The 17605-nt window shown below is 46.4% G+C and overlaps 1 protein-coding gene across 1 annotated transcript in view; it reads right to left on the bottom strand.

Moving 5' to 3' along the window:
- Sag (S-antigen visual arrestin) overlaps window positions 1-17192 on the bottom strand; it is a 33047-nt gene extending 15855 nt beyond the window's left edge. The window contains exons 1-6 of the mRNA XM_015481585.2: window positions 14806-17192; window positions 10667-10727; window positions 8393-8437; window positions 6756-6949; window positions 4634-4693; window positions 1349-1425 (exon numbers count right to left, since the gene is read on the bottom strand). Of these exons, the coding sequence (XP_015337071.1) occupies window positions 1349-1425; window positions 4634-4693; window positions 6756-6949; window positions 8393-8437; window positions 10667-10727; window positions 14806-14970 (602 nt within the window). The 5' untranslated portion in view covers window positions 14971-17192. The remainder of the gene's footprint in view (window positions 1-1348; window positions 1426-4633; window positions 4694-6755; window positions 6950-8392; window positions 8438-10666; window positions 10728-14805) is intronic.
- Window positions 17193-17605: the final 413 nt, after the last annotated feature.

Genomic DNA, 17605 nt, shown 5'->3' with positions numbered 1-17605 from the left:
CACCAAGAGATGTGTACCATGAGTATGTGGGGAAATGGGAAGGGCTCAGTGAGAAGTCTGGCTGGGTATAACAAGAAAAGTGAGCCAGCTGGGTGAAATGGCACATGCTTATAATCCCAATAGCCCAGGAGGCTGAGGCAAGAGGACCACAAGTTTGAGGCTAGCTCCAGCAACTTAGTGAAATCCTGTCTCAAAAACTAAAAAGGGATAGGGATATAGCTCAGTGGTTAAGCATCCTTGGGTTCAACTCCTTAGAAAAATGAGCATGGGGGTGCTGGGGTTGTAGCTCAATGCTCGCCTACTATGTGTCAGGTGCTGGGTTTGATCCTTAGCACCACATAAAAAAATAAACAAATAAAATAAAGGTATTAGTCCATCTACAAATAAAAAAGAAATTCTTTCAAAAAAAAAAAAAGAAAAGAAAAATGATCTTGAGTTTTGGAGGGTGGGAGGAATAGAGGTTACTGCTTATTGGTTATAGAGCTCTGTTTGGGGTGATGGGATGAAATTTTTACTTCTGGGTATAGATGTTGGTGATGATTACACAACATTGGGAATGGAGTTAATGCTACTGAGTTGTATACTGAGAAGTGGTTAAATGACAAATGTCATATTATGTGTATTTTAACACCATAAAAAATTTGTTTAAGGAGGAAGAATGTTGGGCATAGTGGTACTGTAATCCCAGCAACTGGGAGGCTGAGGAGGATTATAAGTTTAAGGCCAGCCTCAGCAACATAGTGAGGCCCTAAGCAACTTAACAAAACCTTGTCTCAAAAATAAAAAGGGCTGGAGATCTAGCATAGAGGTAATGTGCCCCTGGATTCATTCCCCAGTACCAAAATAAGTAAATAAATAAATAAATAGAAATAAAAAAGGAGAGCTGGGTACAGTGGCGCATGCCTGTAATCCCAGAGACTTGAGAGGCTAAGGCAGGAGGATCTCAAATTTGAGGCCATCTTGGGCAACTTAAGGAGATATGTCTCAAAGTAAAAAAAAAATGGAAAGGGCTAGGGATATAGGTCAGGGACCCAGGTTCAGCATCCAGGTGGGGGACTCTGGGGGAGAAGAAAACAAAAGAAGGATCTGAGAGCTCATAGGTGCTTCTGTGGCACTTGATGTTGTGCGCTACTGTCACTTTCTTCCCTTTGTCCCCTGAGATGACCACCCACCAATGCCCACAGGTAGATGGTAGATAGTTCCATCCTCAGCTGCCCAGAGCTGGGGAGGCACCATCACCCCTGCCATACAGCCCCAGGGGAACAGTTCTGTCACATAGAGATAAAATGGGTGCTGTACTATGGCCACCCCCACCCCCACTCCTCACCTATTCCAAATAGGCTCTTACTTCTTTGAGACTTTGTCCTCTTCACCATCTGGGCTCTCTGTGGCAAATGCTTTGACCTCAAAGTCGACCCCACAGCTCTGTTGGAGACAAGAGGACAGACAGGGCAGCTGCCAGCACCCTCCCTCCTAAGAGCTGGGATGCAGGGTCCCACCTCCCACAGGTACAGGTTGTGGCCATAACTGTTTGTCTTAGCCACATCCCTTTTAGTGTTGCCCTATGAAGATTCAATTTAGAGGTGTACTTATAATAAAACCCTGACATTAGCATGAGGAGTGAGTCCCCAGTGGACGGGAAGTGGGCCGCCCGATGAGGCCCTCTGGTGGTGTGGAGACTATCGCACAAGGCCTGGCAGATCCCTGCACTCGTAGCTGTCCTTTTCCATGTGACGCTGTGTTGTGTTATGACTTCCTGATGCTTATAGCAGGGGACAGATGTAGGTGATCACAGGGGCTGGGGGTGAGATCTGTGAATGCCCTGCTGAGGTAAGAACACCCTGACCCCAGTTAGCCAGCCAGCAATGGCCCATGATGTCAACAGCTCATCAAAATTTTCTTCTTGGGGCTGGGTTGTGGCTCAGTGGTGGAGCACTTGCCTAGCATGTGTGAGGTACTGGGTTTGATCCTCAGCACCACATGAAAATAAATAAATAGAATAAACATTTTGCATCCATCTACAACTAAAATGTTTTTTTCCTTTGGCACCAGGGATTGAACCCAGGGGCACTTAACCACTGAGCCACATTCCCAGCCCTGCCCCCCCTTTTTAAGAAAGGTTCTCATGAAGTTGCTGAGGCTGGCTTTGAAATTGCATTCCTCCTGCCTCAGCCCTCCCAGTCGCTGGGATTACAGGTGTGTGCCACTGTGCCCAGGTCCCTTTTCCTATACCTCAAAATTTTAAACAGAAACTAGAAATGGAATTTGGTGTAAAACCTCATTTTTAAATACAAAAACCTTTTAAAAATTTGTGGGTCAGACAAATGCATCTGCCAGTGACCTTCAGTGCTCAGCCCCGGGTGTGATTCCTTCAGCCCCTGCTCCAACCCTCCCTCTGCACTGGGCTCCCACCCACAGCTGGCTCTGCAGACTTCCCCAGCTGCCAGGGGAGGGGGTGGGTGTCAGCAAAGGCATTTGACACCTGCTGTGTCAAGCCTCAGACTTACAGGTCCTGCCAGGGTGCATTCAGGGCCACTGTAAACTCCAGGTTAAAAATACATACATATCACTGCACGCCACACCAGGCATCGTGAAGCCACCCTGTCCCTGCCTCACAGCCCCACTCTGTGCTATTGCACAAACAGGCTATGCACCTCTACAGCCTCTCCCATCTACATGCTTCTTCCAGCAAAAACTCTCTCTCTCTCTCTCTCTCTCTCTATATATATATATATGAATAATAACATAATAATTATATAACTTATATATTACACGTCTTTATATTAATGATTATTAATATATCATTTAATATAATAATGTATCATATATTAATAGTATATTATTATATTATCAATATAATTAATGTTACATGTTATATGTTAATATTATATAGCATAATAGAATATTATATAATATATTGCATAATTTTTTTGTGTGTGTGGGTGGTGCTGGGGATTGAACCCAGGGCCTTGTGCATGCAAGGCAAGCACTCTACCAACTGATATCCCCAGCCCTATATTGCATAATATTTTAAGGTCATAACATGTAACTTATCATTCATGCAATGCATATATATATATATATATATATATTTATATTTATAACATCTATTTATTTCTTCATTTGACAATCTCCTACGTGTCCCAGACCTCCCTGGAGCCTGCAGGCAGATCTCCAGGCTCTGTACAATGCAGCATCTTGCCTGCAGCTCTCCCCACCCACTGACACTCTTTCATCTCATAGAACAGAGAAAATAGGCAGGGCCTGATGTAGCCTGTACAGAGATCCAGAAAGGTTGCCCAAGAATCTGAATTTTAGGTCTCTCAAAAGAGCACCGTAAGATCTGACTAGACTGGACTTCAGTTCTTGGTCCCCCTCTTCTTGAGTGGGCTTGTCATCCCCAATCTCAGCCATCCTCACCCCTCATTTTCCTGGGCCATGGCATATAGATGTTTCAGAAGCAAGACTTGTAACTCTTAGTATGTGATAATTCAGTCTTGCTGTGTGATGCGCTGGGATTTCCCCTCCCTCCATTCTCCTCTGTTCTGTTCCATCCATTCTTTAAAACTGGATTCCATTTTGGAACCATCAACCATAAGGATCCCATATTGATAAACACTGTCCAGCGTGTCCTCCTCCACTGTGCAGGTACAGACCTGCAGTCACCGTCACATCTTAGGACACCGAGAACTCAGCATCCAGGGGTCCTTGCCCCTCCTCTGTGCCTGTAATCCCTGGTCACCCCCATCACCCCCCGGCTTTGCTTCTTTTTCTCTTCATGACACATGCCAAGCCCAGCCTCATTCTCAACGTAGTAGCCACAGTGACACTTTGGAAACCTAAGCCAGACCTGCCGTCCAGAGCCTGCCGTCCCAAGTCCCTAGATCATCCACCAGGCCCTTTGAGGAGATCTGGCCACACTTTTTTTTCCATTCTGATCTTGGCTTTCTTCCCGGCTCCAGCCCTTCTCACTTAGCACGTGGTGCCCCTCTGCCTGGGAGTGTGGCTTGCTCCTTACCTTACCAGAGGACCTCCCTAAGCCTGCTGAACAAACCTCCCATGGCATCCTCCCTCGCCTTTCACCAGCATGGGGCTCCCACAGTGCCTGTGGCCTTGATGTGCCCTGTGGGTACTGTTGTCTGTTACTCTGCATTAACAAGTGAGCCCAGGAGGGCCAGGTCTCCTGTTCACCAGGATGTCCCTGGCTAACAGTTGCTGAGGAGAGTGACAGGTTCACAGGGGTCTTATCCTGGCCTCTCTTCTTTGGAGTATGTTTGAAATTTTCCATGATAAAAAGCTACATTTAAAAGCCTATGGAAGGGACTCAGAGAGAAAAGGATGCAAAGAGAGAATGTCACATGGAGGCAAGGACTGTAGTGATGATCAGCAGCCAGGGAAGGCCAGCTAGCCACAGAGCCGGGAGGAGACAGGGAAGGGTTCCTCAACAGGCTTCAGAGGGAGCATGGCCCTGGGTACCCCTTGATTCTGGGTGTCCAGCACACAAACTTCCACTGTTTAAATATCCAAGCGCAGGTGGGCATGCACGCATGCGCGCACACACACACACACACACACACACACACACAGTGCATTGAGGGAAGGAAGGACCCACGGCGTGTTTTGGTTAACTCACCTTCCCTGCATCTTGTGGAGCTGGCTGCAACATCACTGAGCAGGGCAAGGAGTCAGGAAACTGGAAAGAAACAAACAAAAAAATCACTTCTTTCCAAGGGGGTATTTAAGGTGTGACACAGAATCATCACATGAAGTGGGAAAAGGAAGAAGATGAGCAAGAAATAAGAGAGCCTGTTCCACCACACACCTGGCATCCAGGTTAGCGTCGATCCAGAAGCTCTGGGGCAGACACATGCGCAAGTGTGTGCTCAGGTGTCAGTGTTCGTGGAAATGGCGCAATGTTGAGCACGCTTCTGCTCCCTCACTTCGTTGGCACCCCCGGAATCAGAAAGCTTTCAGACCATTCCCGTGTGGCGAAACCCTGTCTGGCACCACCATTTTAGAGTTTCTATAACGTGCACTTAATGCAGCCAACCCACTTCACTGGATACCTAAATGGTCTCTACTGTTTTGTTTGGGGATACCAGGGATTGAACTCAGGGACACTGACCACTGAGCCACATCCTGATCACTATTTTGTATTTTACTTAGAGACTAGGTCTCATTGAGTTGCTTAGTGCCTCCTTGTTGCTGAGGCTGGCTTTGAACTCCAGATCCTTCTGCCTCAGCCTCCCGAGCTGCTGGGGTTATAGGCATGCAACACTGCGCCTGGAAAATGGTGTTTACTTTTTTGCCATTATAAACAATGCTGCAATAAATATTCTTCTTTGTACATTTCAACACCATTTGAGCCAATTAATTCCATATGTTGCATTGTAAGAAAGGGAAGTATCAATCTGAAATCACTTTTTTTTTTTGTACTAAGGATTGAACTCAGAGGCACTTGACCACTGAGCCACATTCTCAGCCCTATTTTGTATTTTATTTAGAGACAGGGTCTCTCTGAGTTGCTTAGCACCTCGCCTTTGCTAAGGCTGGCTTTGAACTCAGGATCCTCCTGTCTCAGCCTCTGAAGCCACTGGGATTACAGGTGTGTGCCATTATGCCTGGCTTAATAGAGATTTTGTAAAACAATTGTGGTTAAATAGAAGAATATAAAAGTTACCATTTTAACGATTTTAAATGAACAGTTTGGGCTGGGGTTGTGGCTCAGCAGTAGAGCACTCGCCTAGCATGTGCAAGGCCCTGGGTTCGATCCTCAGCACCACATGATAAATAAATAAAGGTATTGTTTCCAACTACAACTAAAAAAAAAAAAAAAAAAAAAAAAAAGTAACAGTTCACTGGCATTAAACACATTCACATAACAACCACCATCCTTCTCTAGAACTTTCTCATCATCTCAACCAGAAGCTCCTTACTCACTGGACACTAATTGCCCATTTCTCCCCTCCCCTGGTCCCCCCCTCCACCTCCAGGGCCATTCTCCTATTTTCTGTCTAAATGACTATTCCTGTTGCCTCACGTAAATGGAACCACATGATAACATGAAAGAAGCTTCCGTGTCTGGCTTCTTTCTGAGAGTTGCTCGAGGCTGTCCACACTGGAGCTTGAGGCAGGGCCATATCAGGCTGAGCCATATCACTCTGGAGGACTATGATCACAACAGACAAGCATCAAGGAAGAAGGTTGGCAGAAGCTTTCCCTCACAGAGCTCCCATCCACACTGCCTGCATTGCCGGGCACTGGCACCCTGAGAGGCAGGGTCACTGGTGAGATATGGGCCTCAAGAGAGGTGACAGGTTAAAGTTACATAAGCCACCAAGCTATGGGCAAGGCTAAAGATGGTTTCTTATTCCACTAGGCTCACCTGTCCTTTGGGAAACTTTCTTGCAAAGAACACCCCAGGCCAGCCCAGGGAAACTTCTGCAGATTTGTTGTTATAGCTGAATAAGCGGAGCAAGAGCATGAACTCATCTAATTGGGCAGTCAGACAAAGGAAATATCTAAAGGGCAGGTTGAAATGGTGCCTTCAAAGGCAGGAGGCTATTTTCAAGGATTTGGAAAAAAAAAAAAAAAAAAAAAAGACTATCAAAGACCATGCAATCTAGAATTTCTTTCAAGGGTGCAATTTACAGGCCAGAAGACACAAAGCCCTTCTTTTGTTCCCTTCCTGTTGCTCATTCCCATTATGAGGAGCCATAGATAAAGGCGGCCAGCCAGGGGTCAGGAGCACTCACCGTGAGCAGGAAGGGGTAAGTGTTGCCCCCCAGCTTCTTGAGCAGGCTCTCCTGCAGCTGCGTAGGGGCACTTGCAGCCCCCACTGGAGGGTACACCTGGACCCGAGAGAAGTACAGGTCCCTGCGGAAGGTCAGGCCTATCACATCGATGTCATCCTGGCCATAGCGGAAGGCGCAAGTCAGAGAGACAAACACTAGGAAGAAGAGACAGATAGGGATGAGCTTGGTTCATTGGACGTGCCCCCAACAGCCTGATGCCATCCTTACTGGGATAAGTGGGCAGCAGGGTGACCACACCACACCATTGGCCCCAGACTTTCATGTCTGGAAAGGAATGGATCTGAGAAAAATGTACTTCCCAGCTGGTGCACATATTTGGAGAGAATCAGTACCTTCCTGGGAGTTAAATTTCATGACCCTAAGGGGACTGTCAGAGGATTGGGAAACATCTCTCTGGCAACCCCATTATTTTGCCAGGATGGTAGATATCTGTGGACCAAGGACCTGGCACTGTCCACCTGAGCCCGCTGTCTTTCCATCCCACCCCTCGCCACTGTGCCCGCCAGCTCAGGCTACTTGGGGAACTTTAAGACAGTGCTACTTGCTTGGGCCCGGAGGTTCAGGATGCTGGACAGAGTTAAGGGTGAAGGTAAAAGGCAGAGGGAAAGTGAAAGGATGTGAGCTGCCACCAGACAGGGCTGAGGGAGGGACCGGAGGGGCCGGAGGGGCCTTTGGCCAAGCAGGAAGATGAAACCAACCTCAAAAGTCTCCAGTTAGAGCCTTCTTTGCACATCGCTCTGAAACTTATAAAGCATTCTCTAAATCACCCCTTTAGAAAATTCCATTTGATTAAAGTTGTGATCCCAGTGGACCAAAAGAATCATGTGGAAGTTCAGGAGGCATTTTTTGAAAAAGACACAAAGCCCACAGTTGTTGAGTGTAAGGCATAACAGAAGTGGCCCCTCTAGGCCCTCAGAAGCTGTTGCTTAAGGATTCGTCTGTGTCAGCAATAAGGGCAACTGCCCTAGTTGCTGGCTCAGAGAATCTACTGACCACCTGCCCAGTCCACCTTCAAAGTTAGTAATCAAGCAAAATGCCCAGAGGACCTAGTTTTATGCCTGCTGTCGCCGGGCAGTGGCTTTCCTTGACATAAGGCAACCTTCTGTGGCCAAGGGCATGGGCTGGCAAGGCTCCACCTGGCAGGAAGGTAGAGATGGCAGAGCAGGACATTTTTCTGCTCCATTCTTGCCATATCCCCATCGCTGCTAATGGCCCATACCTGTCATGCTTGTGGGCACATCCCAGGTTTACAATAAGGCCTTGTGTTTGCCAGTAGCAACCACATATTTAGAATGGAACTGAGTCAGCGACTTTCTCACAGCATAAGCTGAATCTGTTCTGATTCAGTTTATGCAACAGTCATTAGTAATAAATGGCTTGCCACACACATCTCAACTACAGAAATCTCAAGGGCACCGTGACACTGTGGTTCAGAATCATTGCAAGAACGCATAAAAATAAATTTTGGGTTTTATTCCTGCCTCTAGCAGGCGTGGTTTCCCCACACAAATGCCTCTTTCCCAGAGCCAGCTGGGAGCCTTGACCTTTACAGCCCAGAGGACAAGGTCTCTGCTCACCTTTCTTTCCCTTCACAAGCTCCGGATCTACCAATATCACACCATCTAGACCAAGAGAGAGAACAGCAAGGGTTAGATCAGGAGAGCAGAAGATACTTTCTTTTTTTTTTTTTTTTTGGTACTGGGGATTGAACCCAGGGTTCTCTACCACTGAGCTACATCCCAAGTCCTTTTTATTTGTTGAGGTAGGGTCTCATTAAATTGCCCAGGCTGGCCTGGACTTATAATCCTCCTGTCTCAGCCTTGTGAGTTGCTGGATTACAGGCATGACTACTGTGCCTGGATTCTTTTTCAACTTTTTATGTTGAAATAATTACAGATTCACAGAGAGATGCCCAGTATCCTTTATCCTACATCCCCCAATGGTGTTAAACCTTATATGATTACAGCACAGTAGCAGGAAGCCCACCAGGATACCAGGTGTGTACATAGATCTATGTTATGTTAACACTTGCGGAGCTTTGTCTAACCACCACAGAGTCCAAATGGAGAACTGTCCCATCACCGTAAAGACCCCCTTGGCTACCCTTGTGGTCCCACCATCCCCTACCTGCACCATCCTCAGCCCCTGGCAGCTACCTTCACTATAATTTTATCATCTTGAGAACATTGTATAAATGGAATCTACAGCATGTGGTCCTTTGGGACTGGCCTCTTCCACTCACCGAATCATCCTCAAGGCTTCTGAGTTTCAAGGGTATCAATAGCTCATTTTTAAAAAAATTCTGATTTGTTATACATGATGGCAGAATGCAATTCATTTCATATTACACACATAGAGCACAATTTTTCAAAACACTGATTGTACACAAAGTATTTTCACACCATTTGTGCCTTATACATGTACTTAGGGTAATGATGTCTAACTCATTCCACCATTATTCAATAGCTCATTCTTTTTACTGTGTACTCCGTGGCACAAATGGATCTCACTTTATTGAACCTCATTTACTGAGAGATTTTGGTTCTTTCAGTTTGGAGATTTAAAACCTGCTAGGAACAATCATGCCCTAAAAAATTTTATGTGAACCTAAGTTTTCATTTCTTTTTTTTTAAATATTTTTTAAGTTATAGTTGGACACAATGCCTTTATTTTATTTATTGTTATGTGGTGCTAAGGATCGAACCCAGAGCCTTGCACGTGCTAGGTGAGTGCTCTACCACTGAGCCACAATCCCAGCACCCTAAGTTTTCATTTCTGTGGGATAAATGCCTAGGAATGCAACCGTTGGGTCAGATGGGAAGTACATGTTTATTTTTTTATATTTTGCTTTCTTTTGGTACTGGAGATGGAACCCAGACGTGCTTAACCACTGAGCCACATCACCAGCCCTTTTAATTTTTTTTTCATTTAGAGAGAGGCTCCCACTAAGTTGCTTAGGGCCTTGCTAAGTTGCTGAGGCTGGCTTTTGAACTCAAGACCCTCTTGCCTCAGCCTCCTGAGCTACTGGATTATAGGTGTGTACCACCGTGCTCAGCTTCATGTTTGGTTTTTAAAGAAACTATCCAACTGCTGCCAGAGAGGCTGGACTACTTTACATTCCCACCACCAACCTCTAGAAGCGATCAGGTTTCTCTGTGCCCTCATTAGCATTTGTTATTCCCCCCCCCTCTTTATGGTACTGGGGATAAAACCCAAAAGCATTCTGCATTCTACCTCTGAGCTACATCCTCAGCCCTTTTTATTTTATTTTTGAGATAGGATCTCACTAAGTTGTCCAGGCTGGCCTCAAGCTTGGATCTTTCTGTCTCAGTCTCCTGAGTTGCTGGTATTTCAAGTATGGGTTGCCATCTTAGCCATTTTGATAGGCATGTAATGACATCTCAGTGTGGCTTTAATTTGTATTTCCCCCATGACTAATGATGCTGAGTTTTCAAATGCTTACTATCAATATCTTTGTTTTTTAAATGTCTATCTCCTGCTCATTTTTTAATTGGATGCTTTTTGTTTACTGTTGAGTTCTGAGCATTCCTTGTATATTGTAGAAATGAGTCCCTTCATCTCCTTGCACACTGGAAACATTGTTTCCAGTCAGCCAGTGGCACTTCCCTGATATTTTAATTATTAATTCTTTACTTAGATTATTAAAAATACAAAACAGGAAGTTATCTGATGACATAAAGGAAAACAAATTTTAAATTTTATTCCAACTTGCTGGGGTTATAGCTCAATTGGTAGAGTGCTTATCTTGCATGAACAAGGCCCTGGGTTCCAATCCCCAGCACCACACACACACACACACACACACACACACACAATACCTTTCCACTTACCTACAGGCTCTACTTGACTGACATGGTCTATATAGTCTCTCTTTCCCAGGTAGATGGTCACCTGCAAGAAGAACAAGTGTACATTCTAAATGGCAAATTGACAACCAACAAATCTTTTCATTAGTCTTGAAAAGATGAGCCACTTGGCTCTGCAGCTCCTCAAGGCCTTCTTCACCACTGGCTGGGCTGTGGGCAAAAACGGGGTTTCAGGCAAGGTGTGCTCCATCCAGTCTCCTGCACCAGCTCCAAGCATTTTTCTTGCCCTTTTGGATGGTGGGAATTCTTCCCACTCCTTTCCTCACCTCCTTTTCCCCATCAAAACCAAGTCTGATATCAACCAGGTAACTTGTCAATTCATACTTTAGTAGAAAATTATACCTATGTCAATGGGTCTCCTGCCACCTGTTTGCATGGGAAGGCTTCTATTTCTAGCTGTGGACTGAAACATCTCACTTCTGTGTTCAAAGAATTTATGGACTGTGCAGAGAGGTAGGAGCTCCAGAGGAGTCCCTGAAATCCTACTAGGAAAACTTCTGGACAGAGAAACCTAAACCCACACTCTGAGGAAGGAAGGGGTGGAGCTGGGTGGGAGAGGACAGCCGTGGTCTCTTCCCTGGTCCTGCCCATCGCATGCCCCTGACAGCCAAGGTCTTTTTGACAGATCTGTGTGAGAGCAGGGGCTGTGTTCCCTCAACAGACCTACTTCAGCCTCTGATGCACAGAGGGCTGGTGAGCGATGCCAGCGCATCAGGGAGTGAGCGCGCGTCCCCCTCCCCGAGCCTCTCCAATGCGAATTTTCACTTCCAAGAACATCTAGATCATTTTCCTTGGCATTAAGTCTTGTGCTGTACTTTTCCTCTGCAGTGTATCAGAAGTGGGTCCCTATGCCTTTGAGGTTACTAGCATGACTGATGTTGAAAGCACTATTGTTTGCAGAGAAGATTCAGTAGGAACCCCCCAGCTCCAGTGTGAAGCACTTTAAGCTCCATGAATGAGGTGAGCTCTTCTTTCACTCTTCCCACATGCTTGGTTATGGAAATCCTACCTGTGCTGCTGGCACTGGAGATAAAGACCCTCCAGGTCCCTGTCCTTCTGTTTGGGCCAAGTGCCAGTGCAGAGGTAGGGGGAGGGGAGGGGAGAGGAGGGAAGAAGAGAGTGAAGCTCTCCCTTTCAGAGGAGGCTCTACCTGCTGGGACGCTGAAGGACAGACAGCACCGCCCAGTGATAGTGATGCTGAGTGTGGCTATCTCGGCAAAATAGACCAACATTGCAAGGCCCAGAGGAGAGGTTGCTTCTGGAACTGCCAGGCCTTCCTCTGTGGTAAATGGCCACCAAATGGGGGTAATGCCAGAAAAGGCTGTTGAGATCTGAGCCTTGGGGCTGGGGCTGAGGCTCAGCGGTAGAGAGCTCACCCAGCACCTGGGAGGCCCTGGGTTTGATCCTCAGCACCACATAAAAAATAAATAAATAAATAAGTTGAATAAAGGTATTGTGTCCAACTACAACTCAAAAAAAAAGATCTGAGCCTAAAGACTCTATAAAGAGTCTAGCCCAGTAGTGCATGCCTGTAATCCCAACAACTGGGAAGGCTGAGGCAAGAGGACAAGTTCAAAGCCAGCCTCAGCAACTCAGCCACACCCTGAACAACCTAGTGAGACCCTTTCTCAAAATAAACAAATAAATAAATAAAAAGGGCTGGGGATGTGACTCGGTGGTGAAGCCCTATGGGTTCAATTCCCAGTACCCACCCCCCCCAAAAAAAATCAGGTGTCCACCCTGAAGGTGCTCTTTGGTTTCATTCTCACAACTCTGTGAGAATGAGCCTGTCTTACAGGGGGTGTCCTAGACCGAGATCATATTGGCAGGACAGTGAGTGATTGATCAAGGGCAGCCGGGGAGGAAGCCTGTTTGTGGCTGGGAGGAGGGAGGATTGGAGAGCACAGGGGAGGGAGCTGGGTCCCCAGCCCTTCTTGGAGTCTCTTAAAAAGAGCCAGGAAATCTTTCCCAGGGTCTCTTCAGCAGACTCCCCTCTCATCTTCATTGGTTGAAACTCAGTCACCTGACTACTCTAAACCAACAAGGAGCCAAGGAATGAGATGGTTAGAATTAGATCAGAATAATCAAGATTCATTCCCTGGGACCGCCTCTAGCCACTGCTTCACGAGGTCTGGTAGACCCTGAAGACCATTGGCAATTTTTACCCAGGAAGAAGAGGCACATGACCATAGTGTGGGCACCCAGCAGATTGCTACAGTCTCACATCATGTCACCCCACTCCTCTACCTGCTCTTGTCCCTCCCCTTCCCTTCAGTGCTTCCTTTTGAGGTCACTGCTACTTGCCCCCTGGGTCTCAATAAAATGATCCTAACATGTGCAATATTAATTTAACAATTCTCTTTTTTCCCCCTGTGGCTACCAATATAGAAAAATAAATTTCTTGATCCAAAGGATTTTACGTAAGTATGAGGAGGGGAAAGTGGGAAAATGACAAGGAAAACTAGAGACGTGGTTTCTTTCCTGTCCTGCCAGAAGCTGAGATCACAGATGGACACGAACAGGGAAAGAGTTTGGCGGATCAAAATTTGAAGGGCACCCAAGTGATCACTCCTAAGAATTGGAGTACTTAATGAAGGCAATGAACTGGGAGAGGAGAAGGCAGGACAAGGCTGTGGGCACAATAAGCACTGAAGAGTTTCTGTCAAGCCCAGTGTGGGTGGCAGAAATCAGATAGAAGGAGCTAGATTCACAGTGTCCAGTTCAGCAGCCAGTAGATCCAGGTGGCTTCTGGTCATCTGTGATACAGCCATTGCAATTGACCTTTGCTGCAAATGTAAGACACATGACACATTTCAACATCTTAGCAAAGAATATAAAATACATTGTTGGTAATTTTATATTGTTTATGTGTTGAAATGATAGTTCTTTGGATATATTGGGTGAAATGAAGAGTATTAAAAGTATTAAATTCAGCCGGGCGCAGTGGTACAAGCCTGTAATCCCAGTAGCCCAGGAGGCTGAGGCAGGAGAATCACGAGTTCAAAGCTAGCCTGAGCAAAATGAGGCACTAAGCAACTCAGTGAGATCCTGTTTCTAAATAAAATACAAAATAGGGCTGCAGATGTGGTTCAGTGATTGAATGTTCCTGAGCTCAATCCCTGGTACCACCCCCGCCCCTGCAAAAAAAGTATTAAATTCTTAATTTCTCTTAGGTTTTTCTTTTCCTTCCTTTTTTTTTTTTTGGTACCACAAAATTGAACCCATGGGTGCTTAACCACTGAGCCACATCCCCAGTCCTTTTTATTTTATTTTTTATTTTGACACAGGGTCACAATCCTCCTGCCTCAGCCTCCCAAGCTGCTGGGATTACAGGCATGTACCGCCACACCCAGTTCCTCTTAATTTTTTAATGTGGCTACTAGAGTATTATAATTACATATATTACTTGCATTGAACATTGCTGAGTTAGGCTGCTGACCCAGAAGGAGCCCATTCAGAGGCTGGGTCGGGGCCCTCCATCAGGTCCCCATGACAGGAAGTTCATGGGAACACCTAGACCATCCAATGGATCCCTGAAGGGCATCATCTCTGCTAAGTAGGCCAGGTTATTGGTGGCTGTCAGCCACAGTGGAGAATGGTGGAATGGGAGCAAAAGGGGCCTTTTCCACATCAGTGGCTCTTAAGATCCAGCTGGGATGTGATTCGTGGTTGTGGAACAGATGCAAATAAGGAACACTTCACATTCATCCACAGTCTGGACTCTCCCAGGCAGGTGACATGACTGATCACGGGCCATGGGAGTCACAGGTATCGACTAAACAGTGTTTGAGATGGTAAGTCATGGGTTCAAGGATGGCCAGGAAAAGCAGTGAAGTTGGGGTGATGCTGTGGAGAGTGAGATTAGAACACGGAGGTGGCAGGCCTGAAGTCCCAGTGAGGCTGGAGAGAAGCTGTGTTTCTGCACTTCACTCCTTCCTGTGAGTCCCCTCGACTGACTATCCTGGACAGAGATGGAAAATAGCCATGGAGCTTCCCTGCACCGCACAGAGTTTTGCTGTTGATCGTATCTACACTCAGAAAATCTCCATTTATTATTACTTTACAGTAATTTCCATGAAGTCACTCACTTCTGTGCCACTTACCGATTTATCCCGGGAGACCTTCTTGAAGATGACATGGGACTTACTGGTCTTAGCACTGGCTGCCATGTTGTATATTGCTGGCAACTCCTTCCACCTTGGGCTGTGCGTCAGGTGCTGGAGGGCTGGGAAAAGGTAAAACACTCCTGACCAGACACTCAGGAACATCCTGATTGAACAACCTACTCATGAGATGCTCATATCCACTGGACATTTCCTCTACCTGCTCCCACACCTAGGCCTGGCAAAATAAGGTCTTTGCTTAGTTTATATTTCATTGCAGGATGCATGTGTGTGTGTGTGCGTGTGTGTGTTTTAAGTGGGTTTTACTTTTCTTGGTAAGCCTTAAACATTTCTTGGTAGCTTACTAGGAAGTGCAGCTAGATTCCAGTGAGAAAGTTTTGCTTTTCCGATTGATCTTTGGTGTCGTTACACTTAGCCAGGTTGAATCTAAAATTCTATCATGACTGTGTCTTATAGCAAATAAATAGAAAAGGTTCTTGAAATCCACCACAGAACCACTTCATAAAAGCAGTTTTCAAGGACATATGAAAAAATCCCCAAAGTCCCACCCAGTGGTTGCTAGCAGGCAGGGCTTGCCTTCCCACAGTCTGCCACCTGTTCCAGAGGCCATCATAGTGGTCTGGAGTTCAATGCTCTCCAAGTCTCCTTCACAAGCAAAAGCCTATGGAAACCACACTGGGACAATCTAGGTAAAAATGCCCTTCCTTGCTTCTCCCTGTGCCTGCCCAGGGGTTCTGAGAAGGCTTGGGTTGTGGTGGTCACATACCTTGCGATTTATCACCAACAAGATGGGATGCCTGAAGGAGTCAGGAGAGGGTCCCTATGTCCTGGGACGATGGGCAGCCAGCCCCTGCTTGAGCCAGCTGGTGCTGTCCTACCAGATGACCCTGCAAGTCACAGGCCAGCCCCTGGCTGATGTGTGTGGGGAATTTGTAGGGGATCTGGTGAGGATGCCCAGCACCCAGGTCTCAGTGTCTAAAAGCCAAATCCCATTTAAGGAGCAGAGTGGAAATTGGATTAGGTTGAGATGGCAAACCGCAGCATCAGCAATTCTAAGCATTAGCTGAGGCCCCATCTCCTCACAGGGGGTCCTGCGGCTGCATCGCTGTCCAGCTCACATGGGGGAAGAACAGCAGCAAACTGAAAGCTACTTTTTATCCTAAACCTCTTTGGGTTCTGAAAATAGACTGCTTATCCCTTTGCTCCTCAGCATCATCAAGACAAGATTTTCAAGTGCAATGACAAATATGATTAACTCAGCAGGCATTATGTAATCGGAAAGGTCAAGGGGAAAGGTCAAGGTGAACCTGGTGTTGTGCTGGCCACACTGACTAGGGCCCTCTCCTCCAGCCGGGGTCCTGCTGATTATACCAGGGGTCCAGTTTGTCTTCCCCTGCATCTCTGCCCACATCTTCCTAGCCCAGCACCTGCAGGGGGTCCTCACTGCCGCTTTGGCTTCCAGGGACCTTAATGACTATGCCATCTGATGACATCCATTCCTACCATTCAGGCCTTCTCCACATGGAGCAAGGAGCCTTCCCAGCCCTGACCTGTCACCTGCCACTGAGGATGTCCCACTGCTCTCAGGCAAAGTTCTTAGAGCAGCCCCAGCCTCCGCCTGGTCCAACAGGGTTGCCCCCCACTGCTCCAGCCCACTGCCCTTTTTTCCCAAGACAATTCTCTCTTCTCTGCACTTTTTTTCTTTTCTTACCCTTCAGATTTTGACCAGGAATCACTTACTCAGGGAAGCCCTCCCGACCTCCAGGACTCGGCTAGAGGCCACAGGGAAGATGTCCCCTTCCAGGGCATGACACCTCCCCCCGCCAATAGTTACTGCCCAGATCATCCAAACTAGGATGGAGTGATTAGGTTCCAGCTCTCAAAGTCCAATCATTCACCTCTAAACATTCCTGCATTAATACAGAAGGTTTTGGGGACACCTCACATCCAAACCAGAACACATACTTATGTAGTAGACGTGACCTGGTGTCCAGGAATGAAGCAAGTATAAGCAGAGGCCTATTGTGACTTTGGAGTATTAGCATCAATCCAAACACTCTGGTGGCTTCCCATTTAAATCTAAATGCCATCTAAATCCTACATGAATTCCCCACCCCTCTCCAGCACCTCTGATCTCATTCCTCACCACTCTCTCCTCCCCCTTGTTCTAGTACACTGGCCTCTCTGCTTTTCTTTAAACCTGAAGTTTAAAACTTCAGGGCCTTTGCACTTGCAGTTTCCTCTTTCCACAGACAGGCACATGACTTACTCCCTTCATTCCTTTGTCTTTACTTGCACTTTGCCCTGTTTATTATATATCCCATTGCAAACCAACTCAATTCACCCCAAATTTCTCTTTTACTACACTTTATTATGCTACTGGATAGCATTTATTGTCATCCAACATACAAGGTGGTTTTCTGGTTTACCTGGCTTATTGTTCATTGCCCCTCCTTACTGGAATGTAAGTTCCAGGAATGCAGAGAGATTTCTGATTATTTTGTACCCATTCTGTCTCCTGCATGTAGAACAGGGACTTCAATATACTTTGAACAGCTGGGCGCAGTGGCGCACACCTGTAATCCCAGAGGCTCAGGAGGCTGAGACAGAAGGATTGTGAGTTCAAAGCCAGCTTCAGCAAAAGTGAGGTGCTAAGCAACTCAGTGAGACATTGTCTCTAAATAAAATATAATAAACAGGGCTGGGTATGTGGTTCAATGGTCAAGTACCCCCGAGTTCAATCCCCAGTAAAAAAAAAATTTTTATATATATATATATA

This window comes from Marmota marmota, unplaced genomic scaffold (assembly GCF_001458135.2).
Source record: "Marmota marmota marmota unplaced genomic scaffold, marMar, whole genome shotgun sequence".
Lineage (NCBI taxonomy): Eukaryota > Metazoa > Chordata > Mammalia > Rodentia > Sciuridae > Marmota > Marmota marmota.
The sequence above is the reverse complement of the archived record's forward strand: the minus strand, read 5'-3'. Positions and strand labels throughout refer to the sequence as shown.